The sequence below is a fragment of the Gadus macrocephalus genome, chromosome 9, assembly GCF_031168955.1.
Source record: "Gadus macrocephalus chromosome 9, ASM3116895v1".
NCBI classification, from domain to species: domain Eukaryota; kingdom Metazoa; phylum Chordata; class Actinopteri; order Gadiformes; family Gadidae; genus Gadus; species Gadus macrocephalus.
The window spans coordinates 3,195,273-3,211,375 of record NC_082390.1 but is presented as its reverse complement, the minus strand read 5'-3'; the positions used below and the strand labels follow the sequence as shown (position 1 = coordinate 3,211,375).

The 16,103-nt window shown below is 46.5% G+C and overlaps 1 protein-coding gene across 1 annotated transcript in view; it reads right to left on the bottom strand.

Moving 5' to 3' along the window:
* Positions 1-466: 466 nt before the first annotated feature.
* tmtc3 (transmembrane O-mannosyltransferase targeting cadherins 3) overlaps positions 467-16,103 on the bottom strand; it is a 29,620-nt gene continuing 13,983 nt past the window's right edge. Inside the window, exons 8-14 of the mRNA XM_060060270.1 lie at positions 14,140-14,288; positions 13,646-13,766; positions 13,163-13,274; positions 11,156-11,259; positions 9,050-9,219; positions 6,226-6,452; positions 467-3,147 (exon numbers count right to left, since the gene is read on the bottom strand). Coding sequence (XP_059916253.1) covers positions 2,261-3,147; positions 6,226-6,452; positions 9,050-9,219; positions 11,156-11,259; positions 13,163-13,274; positions 13,646-13,766; positions 14,140-14,288 — 1,770 coding nt within the window. The 3' untranslated portion in view covers positions 467-2,260. The remainder of the gene's footprint in view (positions 3,148-6,225; positions 6,453-9,049; positions 9,220-11,155; positions 11,260-13,162; positions 13,275-13,645; positions 13,767-14,139; positions 14,289-16,103) is intronic.

The window sequence follows — 16,103 nt, the reverse complement described above, 5'->3', positions numbered from 1 at the left end:
GAGATACAGTGATGTTCTCAACGGTCTCCAAAATATGACATAGCCAAGTTAGGTTTAAACTTAATAGTCTGAAGAATGGAAGAGAGACGCAAGGTTCATCTGACACAAAAGATAATTTATTTATTTTCCTTCAATATAAAATACACAGTATAGCAAATCATGGATCCACAAGTATGCAAGTTGACTTCCTAATCTTATTTTATACCATCACAGGCTTCACAGAAAATGTCCATATCTTTGCATTCTGGGTATTACTGTTCTATATCTTTTCACTCTGGGTATTGCTGTTCTATATCTTTGCACTCAGTATTGCTGTTCTATATCTTTGCTAGGTATTTGTGTTCTATCTTTGCAAAATTCTGCTGAACAAAAACCGTTGTATGGTTGTCCCATAACTTTATGCCTTTCATTTTGGGATATGATATGATCATGTTTAATAAAAAAAAAAAAAATGATGCAGATTGACACACAGCAATTTTCCATTTCTTTATTTTAAAGTTTGAAATTCCCACAACCCACCCGGGTATTGCATTAAAAAAGATTTGTGAAATTGTAAAAAAAGAAACAAAATTAAAACAATCATTAAACATTTTTTAGTTAGACACAGGTTAATACAAGAACGCGTTTTGCACCCATTGTCGTTTCTGGCGAGTCGTACTAAATGTGGCAAACTGTAGTCAGTCAACTTTCCCAAATAAGGTACCTTGGCTTCAAACGATACTGTCAGTGGTTATATATATACTTTTTTTTTTTTTTTAAACAGTTTTTCTTGTACAGTGCATAATAACGAGATCAAACCTAAAATAAATAACATTGAATACATAGAAGCCGTGGTATATTTCACCCGACCTCTGTACCTGCCTCAAAGTACATCACCTCCTCATTTCGTCCCAAAGGGGTTTTTGTCTTAAAGGGTTAGCCCATCAGTCAAACTAACAACCCAAGGGAAAAACAAAAAATTTGCACATTTTTCAGCCAGCGCTTTACAGTGACACCCAAGAAAACAATCCTTCCCTTTTTAAGTCGGCCGTGAGAACCCCCAGAAGGCCAGATGAATCACAGGAGTGTAAACCCATCACTTCTGTGATTCATCTGGTAGGGGCCCTTACCCGACATGGCCTGCATGTAAAAAATAAAGACACCTGTTCCTAAATCAACATCCTGGCGACTTTAATGTACACTGCATAACACCGTGATGGAGTCCATCATCTAAAAAAATTTTATTGAGATTTTTTTACGTGGTCACAGCGTCGACGGGCGTTGTTCCAGCCGCTGCTCGCACCGGCCAAACTGACCGTGAAAGTAGCGCCGCTGCCGCTCACCGCCAAGTGTTTCCTGCGACAGGAAAAGGCCCGCGGAGTCCCCAAACCATAACTCATCACAAAGTTTACAGAATGCGACAAGTGGGTGCCTGTCTGTCGACGCCCGCAGTGCAAAAAGATGATTATATTAATAACACTGCGCATACCCCCCCAACACACATGACCAAATCAATTTACAATAAAAAAAAATAACCTAGAGGGTTGAACTAGTGTCAGCGCATAAAAAGGACAGGATCTGCTTTGTGCAAGTATGCTGAGAAATCACAGCTCGGGTGGTGATGGTGGTGGTGGTGATGGTGGTGGTGGTGGTGGTGGTTCTGAGGGTGGGCGGGGGGTGAGGGCCCCACAGAGCAGGCGTTGTTGATCTCTCGCCCGTGTGAGTGTCAGGGTGTATTTCCAGAGGCGTTACACACCAGCATCTCGCCCGGCGCGTGGGAAGAGGGGAAGCGCGTCACTTCCTGTCATTGTCAACGATACAATCATTCCAATTTTGTTTGGGAGGTTGAGGGGGGGGGGTGGGGGTGAGTCATGCTTTCGAAAAAAAATTAAAATATCCAGTGACTCACAGCGTCCTGGCTAAATCAATAACCCAGGAGAGGTGAAACTGCCGTTTGAACGAATGCCAACACACACACACACACGGGCATCATTTATAGGATTAAAAGTGACAGATGTCAAAGGGCCTCTGTGCCGTGCTCCCGCGCCTCGTGACTCATGTTGCCTTGTGCCGTTTTTGCGACGTGGCCGCCTCGACGAGCCGTGCCGTGCAGAGCCGACGAAACAACAAGAAGGTGACTAAGAACAACTAAAGCATGGAGCAACAAGTGTCGCCGTTACTGAACCCAGGGAACCGCGGCCTGAACCTGGTCGAGGGAGAGACGTCTGCCGACGCAGTCCTGGGAGTCACCTGGGCAGCACTCCCCCCCCCCCCCACTAAATCAGTCCCCGCTCAGTATGCGCTCTATCTCCTCCAGCCTCTGGAGGGCGGCTGCCCTCTTGGTCTCTATGTCTTTTATCTCCTCGGCGGACTTCCCTTTAGTCCGCTGTTCCGATTGGCCCACGCCCTTGAGCCGGGGCGCGGGGGATTTCCGCACATTCTTCTCCCCGGCCGACGCCGTTCCCAGGGCGGCGGCCGGGCGCTTCCCTTCCTCCCTTCCTTCGGCCTCCCCCGCCCCCGCCCCCACCCCCACCCCCGCCGTCGCCGTCGTCGTCGTCCCCCCACCCCCGGCCCCCTTCTCCTCCTGGAACGGCGCGGCGGCTCCCTCTGCCGCGCTCAGCGGCTGGCCCGCCGCGCTCATGGCCGCCATCTTGCCGCGCACGATGCTCAGGTGGCGGCGCACGTACTCCTCGTGCGGCGCCATGGCCAGCGTCTCCTCCAGGCAGCGCTCGGCGCGCGGCAGGTCGCGCTCCTCGAAGTACACCACGCACAGGTTGTGCTTGCCCTGCACGTTGCCCGGGTCCATGGCCAGGATGCGCTGGAAGCAGGCCTTGGCGCCCTGCGTGTCCTTCCTGTGGTTCATCAGGATGTCCCCCTTGAGGATCAACCCTTTGACGTGCTCGGGGTGGTAGCGGAGCAGCTCGTCCAGCACGGGCAGGGCGTCCAGCTCGCGGGCCGACTGCGAGTAGAGCAGCGCCAGGTTGAACAGGGCGCTGCGGAAGCCCGTCTGCAGGGAGATGGCGCGGCGCATCCAGCGTTCGGCCGCGGCGTTCTCGCTGGCGTCCATGGCCAGCATGCCCAGGTTGAAGTAGCCGTTGGCGTCCTCGGGCTCCTCCTCCACATACACCAGGAAGCGCCGGTTGGCCTCCGGGCGGAGCTTGGGCTCCCCTGCCGCGCGGGGGAAAACACGGGGGTTTGGTTAGCGTGGAGCCCGGTTGTTGCACCGGAGGCGTCAGTGTGGGTCGAGGCAGGGCGGTGCGATTAATCGAGTTTTGATCGCGATTTTTGCGTCAAACAATCAAAATACGAATATAATAGAGTTGAAGGGTTATTTTTTTTTATATATTTATTTATTAAATGTCAGCTGGAACAGAACAGCTGGATACATATTGATACAACCTTTTCGATTTGAACATGTTGTAATTGAACATTTAGTGTGTTTTTTTTAAGGGGAAATTTCGAAGTTCTCAGTTACAAAGAGTTTCTTTGGGGAGAAACGCTGAAAAAATGCATCATGTTTTCCAAATCTAAAATAATTGTCTGATTGCCCAAAAAATAATTAGTGATTATGATTTTTCCCCATAATCGAGCAGCCCTACGTCACAGTCGGGACCGGTTACCACGGCGCACGAGAGTGAGAGCTCTAGGGTGTCTGAAGGGTGGAGAGTCTGGCTGGAGCCAGAGCGTGTCGCTTTGCATTCCGCTCAAGCAGGCGTTATATTTTATAATGTCGGGAAGCAACGTCTGCAGGGGATTTGGGAGCGCTATGTCTTTAAATGCGTAAAGCTATGACTACTAAAACAATGCATGTCTTTGTATTTTGTATCCATTTTGGAACTGGGTGTCTCCCAACTATTCTGTCCTTGTAAATTGTAAGATGTCAAAGCCAATCAAAAACACATAAAAACGAAAAACAATAAAAAAAACACATGTATATAAATGTGAACTATATGTGAACTATAAAAAACACAGAGGGTGTGTAAGGCTTTGATAAATCCCCAACCGGACGAAACCATTGCATAAACAAGACTAATCTGTAGTAATTGGCTTCCCATAAGCTATGGAGAATAGGGCACCAACAAAGGGCGAATATCGATCATCAAACTGAATGCCTCATTGCAGATATCATCGTGTGCTTGTGTGCGGGACAACATCCCCACACACGCAGAGTAGATCCCTCACCTGCGTGATTCGGAATCGTTCGTTCTTTGATGTGACGACAAAATTAAAAAGGTTAACGTCGTGTTGACATCATTACTAAATCCTACCATCTCTCCTACTGAACCCTGGAGGCTTTTCCTTGCGTAACCCCTGAGGCGTTATAATCAGGCCTTCTGCCTGGAGCCTAACATCCACCCAACACGATGGGCCCGAGTGCGTGCCTTACAGGCCTGATCGTAACTTATGGTCCGCTCCACACAGAGATCCTGTGTATCATCTCCGGACTGATGTGCCGCGGCGCCATGTGTTTCCCCTTACGGTGAGTTCTGCTGGACGCACGGGCAGAGAGCATAGTTTGCAGGTCAGCGGCGGCGCGAGATCCTCGCTGCTTCTGCTATGCACCACATTCCAAAAAGGGAGAGGATTGGAGGGCTGGGAAACGACGGCGCGGGACAACTCTCTGACATGGTTGTTAAGAGCGGCATTCCTACCTAACGAGGGCGAGTTCACCAACATTCGGGGAAAGTTAATGATCACAGAACGCTCCGTCTGGGAGGCTTGGATAGGCCGACCCGGTGTGGGCATTCCTCCATAAAACGTTGGTTGAGAACTCTGGAACCTCGGGCGGAGCCGGTACGGGCCATTACAGGTGGTAGTCATTTTGCTTTCCACTCAAACTAAAAGCCCATTATATTTCTGTCAGGAGGCAATGCCTGCTGGGGATTTGTGAGCTATGTGTACAATAGTGAGTAAAGCAATGACGGACTACTAAATCAATGAATCTCTTTGTGTTTGGTTCAATGGTAACACCTTCCCTTTTCCATTCTAGAACTCTAGAAGTAGGATTTGATTTTGTTATTTGATTTCATGACAACGTTTCTATGTGAAGCACTTTGAGTCTGCCTCGTGTATGAAAAGTGATAAATAAAGTTGCCTTGCTAGAACAACAATCAATACCTGGGTGTCTCCCAACTACGGTGTCCGAGGAAATTGTTCCGGCATTACTTCTAGGTAGCGGGATATCGTTGGAGTGAGAGAGAGAGAGGCTCGTTTCCCCTTTTCCACGAGGGAAGAACAAGTTGTTTGCCCTGTAGCGGAGTCAATCAAAGGTGAGGGCATGAGAGAAAAACACCATGACGTGTTGAACCAAGGTTAAACCCCTCTGAGTGAATGACTCACCTTCCCTTTCTCCGACATGTTCACGGGAGCCGACGTTATGGACGGACGTGTGACAATGTTCTGTTGACATTCGACTGCTAAATGCCTCTGTGTTCACCCAGGTGCACCCGATCTAACCTTCGTCAGGAATGTGTGTCGCACACCAACGAGAAAGTGGTGTAGCGCTAAGGATTTAACTTAACAACTGATCCAACGGGGTTTCGAGGAACTAGTGAAACGCCGTGGACGTGAGTGAAGCCTTTCATTGTGTCGTTAAGGCGCGGATCGAGGGTGGTGAGTGACGGACGTTGACGTTTGAGGCCGGGGGCCACGAGGGAAAGTTATGCCATGTCAGAACCCTGTCAAACCCTAGAGGGGAATAATGAGGGCCGTCTTTGTCCCCCCCCATCCGTTGATCTCGGGGATCGCAGGTCACGGCACGACGGGCTCGCACAGAAGAAAAATAAAAAAATAACAAGCTTCTATATTATTACACGGCGGCAAAAAGACGGATGGCTTTCGCTTCGTTTTACCAACGAGTCGTTCAGTCATATGACCGGCGCTTTCATCCAAAGGGCCTCGTGGATCATGTGGCAAACGAGCAGGTTGGGGGAAAGGCGTCTTACCCAGACTACCTACCCAGACCGACCCCTTGTCTCTACAGCAGCCTTGCTTACCAGACACCTGGATCCTAATAACAGAATGCAGACTCTAGGGTCCATACCCAGGGTCGTTCAGCTGTGAGTCAGATCCCCCAAGGGCCTAGAACCATTAGACTACCTACCTCGACCGACCCCTTATCTCTACAGCGACCTTGCTTACCAGACACCTACATGAGGATCCTAATAACAGACTGCAGACACCAGGCCCGCTCTGCCTCCGGAGCTACCACCGCCCCCCCCTCGTCTCTACTGCGGCCTTGCTTACCAGACTCCTGCATGAGGAGGGCGGAGTTGAAGAGCGCCAGCTTGTGGCGCGGGTTGAGCTCCAGCGCGTGCTCAAAGTTCTTGAGGGCCTCGGTGGGCTCCTTCATCTCGATGTTGACGATGGCCAGGTTGTACCACAGGTCGGGGTTGGTGCGGTCGAGCTCCAGGGCCCGTAGGTAGGCGTCACGGGCCTCCGAGGGCTTGTTCATCTTCAGCAGGAGCTCCCCTCTGAGAAGGGGCGACAGAGGTGTGAGGGGGTGTGTTCACACTGTGAAAGGCTTTGTTATGGTTCAATGTTGACCCAACCACGCAGACGCCTCGAAGCGGTCGCAAACCCGTTTTGGTTCTGCATCGGGTTTATGTTAGCGGACCGATGTCCTCAACGCAAGGTTACACTTTTTGGGAGGCGCACGCCAGGTCCTTGCAGTGGATGCAAGGAGGGGCCGCAAGGACGTAATGGGTCGGTAAACCCCCTCGCGTTGGGTCAACGTGGAACCATAACTAAGCCTTAAGGCTGGATAACCACTGGGGAACATTCAGAGATTGTTTCAAATGTTTTTTTTTCCATTCATAATGCAGGTCTTTCCCTGCCCGAATTCAAGCTGGCCTGAGACTGCAGTTTAAAATGAACTGAACCGTTTTCCCTTCATCATTCCTACTGTGTTATCTAAAGAAGACGTAGGGACTGCTGCGTGGGCGTCAGCGGCCTTCAGGGCCACCCATTGATTGGCAGAGCTCCACTGCAGCCTTCAAGGACAGGCGCTGCTCCCCAAGGAGGGATCACACTGCCACGCTGGCTGTGACCTCTCATTTCTACGGCTGCAACCGAGGAGTGGGTGAATAAATTAATTAATATAATGGAATCAATATTATAATCATCCCAACAGGTTCGCTTCACGATATCGAAGTAGGAAGCCGGGAACGAGAACGAAACACAGATGGAGCATTGGTGTGTGTTATTACATTCTTTCGGCCGGCATTGGAAGCCGTCAACACGCTGTTTTCTGTGGTGGCTAGGATGCTGCTGAGCCACTGGCGGTTGGAATGTGGACGGAGAACAAAAGGGGATTTGCATGTAGTGTGGTGACTAATCTACCATATAATCAATCACTGATTTCAAACTGTCAACAGAGCCATGGGCCCACGGCCGCTGTTTGACTTGTGTTATTGAAGTTCTTGAGGCCTTCACGACTGTACCTATTAACAGTGTTATCCATCCATTATATTTTGTAACAATAATCACAATACTGTGCTGTTGTTATATGTTTCTGACAAACACCGAGAGGAGAGGATTGGGGGACATCACTTGGCGAGTCAGGGTGAGTTTTGCAAGTTCCCGGGTCACGGCGACACCAGCCGTTTAGAAGCCTGTTTCCTCCGATAACTTCGTTTACATCTTGCATGCCCCTATTAGGTCTGACAGAAGCCACATGTGGTACTCGTCTGCAACATGGAGAGGAAACACAGCGGTAAATGCAATCACAACACGGAAGCTTGGTTGTTTCAGCGGCCTCTAGAGCAAAGCCTCTGGATTCCAAGAGGCGGAGGCTAGAAATCCAAGCTGAGATGGCCTGTAGCTCCTTAACCCCAAAAATCCCTCTGAGGCCCAATCCCATTTCTACCACTTACCCCTTCCCCTTACCCCTCCCCCTTGTTTTGAAGGGGTAAAGGGAAGGGGTAAGGGGTAAGGGGTAGAAATGGGATTGGCCCCAGGATAAGGGGTAGAAATGGGATTGGGCCTTAGGCCTTACCCCTTCAAAACTAGGGGGAGGGGTAAGGGGAAGAGTTTTTGCGCTTTATACCTAAGGCAATAAGTAGCGATAGGGTGAATTCCCCCATTAACCCCCGATGTCCCAGCCCAGGGCCGAGCAGGTGCGATTCACCCTGCAGGGCTGGCCCAGCCAGTCCAGGAAGGCATGAGGGCACTCCTGAGGTGCCGCCAATGCAATATTAAACAAGTTCTTTCAACTGCTCCTGTCCCACCCCAATGATCTCACTGGCCACCTTCACCAGTCTACCTACTCGATTTCTGCTATTGAGAGTCAAGTTTCCAAACCAGTTTCAATAAAACAGATTAAGGATAGGCCTTGCAAAAAAGGGACATCTTAACAGTGTTGACGTCAAATCCTCTCATTTTGCGTAACACAACCACTGCTGCACCTTCTTGCAAATGGTTTCTTGGCCTCAGAAGCGTATCGTCGATTATAGTCCCATGGTAAGCGCCTAGAACCTCAGTGTCAGGGTCCCTGATAACAGGATTGTTAGCACTCCTCTCGATCACGATCAACACGCTACACTATGAGTCGGCAGACGTGCATAGAAACCGTTTACTTTAATCTGGATAGATGGATGTAGGCCCAGCTGTTGTCGGAGAGGGGTGGACCCATTAATGATCGCTCACCCTTGATAAGACTTGAAGCCTGCAGGGTCCTGGGCAGAGCGTGACCCGTTTAGCATGAGAAGAAACACCCAGATGGCCTAAGGAATAAACCATTAAGCTCAAACGAAAATAAAAAAAGTTGGCCGAGGAAATAAAACGAATCACTGAGACGACACGTCCCACAAGTGGTGGCTACAAAGAAGAAAAATGCATATTCATTTATTAATAAGGAATGAATGATGTTCCTTTACTAAATGAATAATCATCTAAAAGTGAATTTCACATTTGCCGGACGAGTTTTGTTTTTCACGATGAAGCCGCTCAATTCTGAGCTGAATCAGAGAGCAAAATGGGCTCTTTGTAGAAACCAGAGTGTCTCTATGACTGAAGCACGAGACTGACACGGTGGGCGGGGGGGGGGGGGGGGGGGGGGGGGGGTCCTTGCCTGCTGATGTAGGCCTGCTTGAAGTCAGGCCTCATGCTGATGGCCTGGCGGTAGAGCTGGTCAGCCTCCTCCAGACGCGACTCGTTGGTCCGGATCAGGTTGGCCAGGTTGATGTAGACGTTCAGGTGGTTGGGGGCCACCCGGGTGGCGTACTTCCTCCCGGGGATTACCTGAGAGAGACCAGACCGCTGATGAGATAGTACTGCAGGAAGTAAAGGACGATTTACGTAAGAGATAACAAAAACAACAATGGAACCGTGGATACCACTACCAGTTGGGCTGGTAGGCTGAAACTTCCATCAGATAAAATATTCCCTTCTGAGATTCCTGCTGCTTCTGCCACACCAAATATTTCCAAGGAAAAATGTTTTGGAGCGCGTTCTGGGAAGCGAAAGCCGCGGGACAACTGTGTTTGTTTTCGAGTACATGGTTTTTAAGAGCTGCATTCCTACCTACATTGGGGAAGTTAATGATCACAGAACGCTCTGTCTGGGAGACTTGGTTAGTCCGACTAGGTGTGGGCAAGTGCACCTCTACAACTTTACTTCAAGGTACCCACAATGAGAAATCGGGGTACAAGCGCCTGTAGGGACCACGACAGACCCCCTGGTGGCTTATTGATGATCCTTTATGGGCCATTTCAAAATCCACCCTTTAGTTATATGAGCAGGAATGTCCTACCAGATGTGTGATCAGTCAGATAGACCAGCCAACCAGTTGGTTCAGTTCACTCACTAGGCTGGTTGGTGGATTTATTTATCAAAGATCTGGATGGGAAATCAAATGTGCGTCACTAAAGGTTTGATTTTGAAATGGCTTGTCATGACGATTCAGCATGTGACCAGGTGGTAAAACAGTGGCCCTTTCACAATGTAGGTCACGCAGTGCAGTCATTATGGAGGCCTCGTCCCTGGGACGCGGATTGCGGTTACAGCTCAGAACCCTGAATACAGAAAATTACCCTTTTCATACTGATGTATGAGTACAGCTCTTCGTCAGAGATCCCTTTATCGAGAGGACCTTCCACTCTCTCACCACTTTAACCATCGAACTGAAGCAGATATCTCGCCCCGGAACGTCCCTCCCACTCGTCGGCCAATATGCGCAAATTCTCAGCCCCCCCCTCCCAGGCTTTCCGTCGGGTGTTGAGAACACATTGGAGCTAGGCTTGTGAGGTTCAGGATGACATAGTGGTTAACAGCTGACTGATTGTTTGATCCTCCAAATAGACCGCTGGCTGTCCCTTGCTAACCTGAACCAAGATCCCAGATAAAGAACGCACTCTGCTCCCTGATCAGTCCCACGTTTAAACCACACGCTCCTCTCCTTGTTTCACTGGGAAAGGGGTAGTCCAACTGCATGTCTTATCACTTAGTAGTCACAGTCAAACGGCAAAACACATTTGGCCGTTTGACTGTTTTGATCAGAAAGGGTGAACCATCAACCATAGCTGAATTTCACCTTTAATATTATACAGTTGCAGAATGGCAGAGTATCATATCGGTATGACTGTTTACTACTCACTTTTTGACTATTTTATCATCAACACCCTCAATGCAATAACACCAACAGACCAAAGACTTTGGGGCCTTACAAGAGGTTGCCAAACCCCTCCCTTCCCCTAAGGCTAGGGCTTAGTGAGGAAGGTGCATTTATTAAAAAAAAAAAGAAAAAAAAAGAAAAAAAAAAAGCTGCAGATCAATCCAAGAATGTTGACGGCTGTCAGACACCCGAGCAAGACGTTTCCTACAAAATCCTTAATTCATACTTCAGGGCTCACGGCGCACCTGGCATTCAAAAGGCGTTTTGAGGACATCTCTCCAAAAGAGTCTGTCACTCCCAGGTTAATGCTTGTTTTCTTTAAGGTTTCAGATGAAAAAGACTCAACATGACAACTAATAACAGACTTGCTGGCAGACAAGAAACTGGTTTTACTTTCCCATAAAACGATGTGCCTACCACATATATAAACAATTCTTATCCAAACAAAACGGATGCCATAACTATTCTTTGCAAACCACTGTATAGCAGGAGTGTCCTTGCAATGAACATTTAATTCCATGCCACACACACACACACACACACACACGCACACGTAGCAGGTACCTGTGGCATCAGGGATTTGGCGATCATGTAGGCTTCCTCAGCCTCTTTAGACATGTTCAGGTTCTTGTAGGTTCTCCCCACGTTCATATGGGCACCGATGTCATCTAGATGGACAACCAATCAGGAGAAAGGATAAGTATCGGATTGGAATTCAATAGATATGTGTTTGTTGACTAAATGACACCCTGTTTTACCCTCGGAATCGGATGTCACTAAAATGCGTACAACATCTAATTTACACCTGGCATTAGAATGCGCCTCCAGTGTCCACATAGGCATTCTATATGGCTCTTGCATGATAGAACTTGGTATTTTTTAAATAGGATGATGGCAGGCCCTAGTAAAATCAGAAATCATGTAGATTGACAGATCTGGTTACAAATCCGTCCTTGGTGAATTGACACCTTGAATTGTATGTTTTATGGCGACATCTGATTCATATCCGAATGGTTATATGGTTAGAGGGGCTATGAATAACCTTAAAACATGACTGTATTTCATAACGCTTGTAGTGCCTTTTGAACACAAAGTAGTCCCTTTTGAACACAAAGCGTGTCTCGAATGCAAAGCTGATGTGTGGTGATTAGAGAACCAGGAAATCCTCAATGGGAATAATGTGTTTTGATGGCGATCTCAAGGAAACAAGCAAAGAAAACCCCCTGCGTCTGAGCCATGCACAAGAGCCGGAAACTCAAGACAGAGGCTAAGCCGAGTGAACATGGGCGATGGGAAAGATTGAACCAGCTTGCCCAACCCAATTTAGAATGCATGATTCAAGTGACTGATAATCTGTGCAGTAATTCAAGAGGCCTCTCTTTTTTCAGACTCTTTCAGACTTGAATCAAGTGAATATCAACTACTCAGGGGGGAGTCATCCAACGGCCAGATTTTCAATTGATTAAATTATATATATTACATGTTATTTTGTACATTTTCATTTCATGTACTGGGAATCAGAGGGTATGTAGTAGGGATGTTGCACCAAACAGGCAAGATAGTGAGCTCACTAAAGCACACATTAGGTTCCATTATAATACTTCTCCAGTGCATACATTCTGAGAATGGGGGACTCCCAGAGGGAACTGGACCCCTAACCGCCATGTTAATCCCCAGTTCAGACGCAAATATACATAACCCTTATTCAAACTAGGGATGCACCGAAATGAAAATTCTTGGCCGAAACCGAAACCGAATATACTGAAACAGTTGGCCGAAAGCCGAAACCCAATACCGAATGTGGCTTTTACTGTTTTTCATTCATTTTGCTTTAATTTTTCACCATTGCACAAATCAAACAATTAAATGTCCTTTATAAACTTTTTTGTCTTGCTTTTCAATAAAAAAAGTCAATTACAAATTTGATACAAAATATTTATTTAATACTGAACGTTTTCTAACATTCCAGCAGACCTTATAGCAAGAATTTAAGAACAATGTACCTTTAAATAAATGAGTAAAACATTATTATTATTATTATTATTATTTTTTTATCAAAAATAAAAATGTCGGTGTATTATGTCCGGCCTTTTTACTCCTTCAGCCGAACCCAAACATTATGTTTTGGGCCATTTTCGGCCGAACATTTTCGGTGGCCGAATATTCGGTGCATCCCTAATTCAAACAGAATCTTGTGAACACCATCATCCTCTGAGGTTTAAAATGAACGAAATACCCGGGCTTCTGTTAGATTTCATTCCACCTGGTCTATTTGTTCAGCAGGGACATAAGTCAGCAGCTGAACTTTAGCCACGCAGGCAAGGAATTATATACCTCCACATGTTCCAACAACACCACCATGTTGCTGATGGGATTATTCACAGACAAAACCTATTAACCGATTAATAATTAACAATAAATTACCACTGGCAGAGGTGTTGGCGTAAAAGGCAGTTGTTAAGGTTAATATTTATTTAACAAGTGTTTGCAGAGGGAAATCTGTGCGATACACCGGATTTGGCCTAATAATTGTTTATAGCCCAGAGGATCAGATAGGATCAGTTTTCTTACCTGGCTGCACTCTGGTGGCCTGGAGGAAATAGCGGAGAGCTCTCTCGTAATTGTTTTGGTTTTCTAGTGCATGCCCAACATTGTTCCACAGTTTGGCATTGTTCTTGTTCACCTGAGGTGATAAAACAGAAGATTGTTATATTTAATCATGCGCAACGAAAACATACCTGAGGGGTATTTAATCAAGAACACAGAAATAAAGGCATATGCCTGATAACACATTTGATGAAATGACGTTTGCATGCTAACCATATCTTTTAATAAAAAATGCAACAATGTATTTTTTATTTATAATCAAATAGACCACGGTGTGCGGGTCTGTTTCTATCTTGGAACAGGGTACTGTGCCGGTCCGCCTTAGTCTTATACATTAATGGAAAACCCCGGTTCCAGTTTGGGCATTCTGGCAAGGAAGCTAAGGATCATTTAAATAAAAAATTAGCACATTTAAACTGGCGTCATTGGCCAAGTTGACTGGCGTACCTTCAGTGCAGAGGTGAACAGCGTGTACTCAGATTCCCAATCCAAGTTCCGGTTGAAGGTCTTCACGGCATGTGTGGCGAGGAGGACCCCGATGACCATCCACGACATCTTCTTCAGTTGTCTGGAGCAGAGGAATACATTCAATACCGTGCCCATGTACAAATGATCACCTAACTCCAACACTGGACGAGACCATCAATGCTCATTCCCTCACCATGTGGCGGGAACCCCATTTACATACAGCATGGATCACTAGCTTGAATATCATCAATTATTAAAAATGAACACTTCAGGCCAAAATCTCTTTGATACAACATGCTGGATGCCAGCTGCATCAACTTTTTATTTTATGGACCATGAATACATGAACAAATCTAGGGGACCCATTATTTGCAGCACTTAGGCTATTTCCTCACAAACGGTAAAATGCCCTTTGCGAGGAAGTACATCTTGACCAAAGGGAAGGTCAAGGTGTACTTTGGACAAGCACTCACCCTTTGCGCGAGACCACCCTGAAGCCGTGTGCCACTAGCACACAAAAGCCCATGCTGGGGACGTAGAGCACCCGCTCAGCCACCACGAAACCCACCGGGAAGAAGAGGTTGGACGCGGGCACGAAGGGGAGCACGATCAGGGAGAGAGCCTGGGGGAGAGAGACAGACAGAGAGTGAGAGACGGGTGGAGACAGGGAAACATTTGATTTGATTGCAGATACTAACTACGTACATTAGGAAAAGTCCCCCATGTTATATGAAACCAGCATGTTCAAATATAAGATAAAATCCCCGGTATGTAAACTTCCCTTCCCTTTCGTGAAAACCAAAAACGTTTCCTCCTGTACATCTTGATCAATGAAAAAAAATTTTGCTCAAAGGTACAACCTTTAAAAGATCAACATTCTCAAAGTAATTTGTAAATGTAGTAAAATAACTGAGAAATGTTAAGCATGTTAATTGCATTAAAATGCCTGCAAATAGAGACGCAAACCAAGAAGTGCAAATTTGTTGGTAGGCAATAGGTATGTGAGATACAAGTTCTTATTAATTATAGAACAATGGATAGTATTCGTCATTTCTGTGATTGCTGTTCAAAGCCAAACCCATGTTATTCAATTGTGTACCAAACACAATACATAACTCAGAGCAGTGATTCACCGTCATATTCCTCGCAAAATGTCACCTGTCTTTTGCAGTGTAACCACAAGCCACAAAGAATGGTTTATGTTGCAATTTCATAAATGTCTTCCTAGTCCAAATGAGAGATTAAGGGATTACATTGAACTCACAAAATGCCGTGCACTCTTCCAGCCCAAACCAGCCTGAGGCAGAGATCAAATTTTCCCACAAGAATTAAGAAGTAAAGAGGTGGCGGAAAGCTTCTGCTGAAACTGTACCTCACGTTGCACAACTCCCAGCCCTAGTTCACATAGTTTAACCGATGTTATCTTTCTTTTGATCCTGGGGAATAAAGACCTTATTTGTACGGATACTTAATGATTACACTCACACACATTACGGCTTGTAAAGAACAACATTGGATCGCAATACTTGTGAATAAAAACAAACTATCACCATCATAAATTATAAGGCTATAAGGATACCGTGCTGGCGACACATCCTACGGAAGTTGTTTGCACCCCCATAATTCAGTACAGTACATCACTTCACTGAATCGTCATGTGACCAAGACAGTATTCCCCCCCAGCCCCAATAAGCGTTTGGCACGAGTACAAAGATAACTTCGGTGGTCATTAAAACATGGGGCTTAAAATAAAGACAACTTTGACTTCAAGAAACAGATTCTGTCACTCCGGGACAGAGCTTCAAGCTAGAGATTATCGTGACAAGGACATAGAGTTTGGCTTTCTGTAATTAGAACTTGGAAAATCACAAGGCAATAACAGGCGACATCTATTAAATAGCACTAAGTGATTTAGTCAGAATAAGGTTTATATAATTATTTATACCCTGTGAAAGACATTGTGCTTTGGGGAACTTTGCAAGCAATGGGAAAGCCATACACAATGCTGAAGGGCTTTACAGTTTGGAACACATCTGACAGCACTGGATTAGACAGCGTTTTACATGTGCAGACAGAGTTGATGCGTTCAAATAAACATCAGATTACCATAACCCAGGCACGTTAAAGTGTGGCAAAGATTTTCTGGCCTTAAAGGATGAACAAGACACTACAAAACATCGGGCCTAATATTAAACCCTGTGGCACACCATGACATATGCTAAGCCAATTAAGCCCCATTTAAATGGACACACTTATCCAGAAATGGCTGCTGAGATATCCCTATGCTGGTCAAATTATTACATATCATGATGGTCCGGAATAGTGTGCAAGGTCCTGGACAAGTCAATAAATCCCAATGGAGATGCACCAATGATCGCCTTAATAAATTAATGTTAACACGCTTACAAACAAGACACATTGAACTGTAAATGGTATT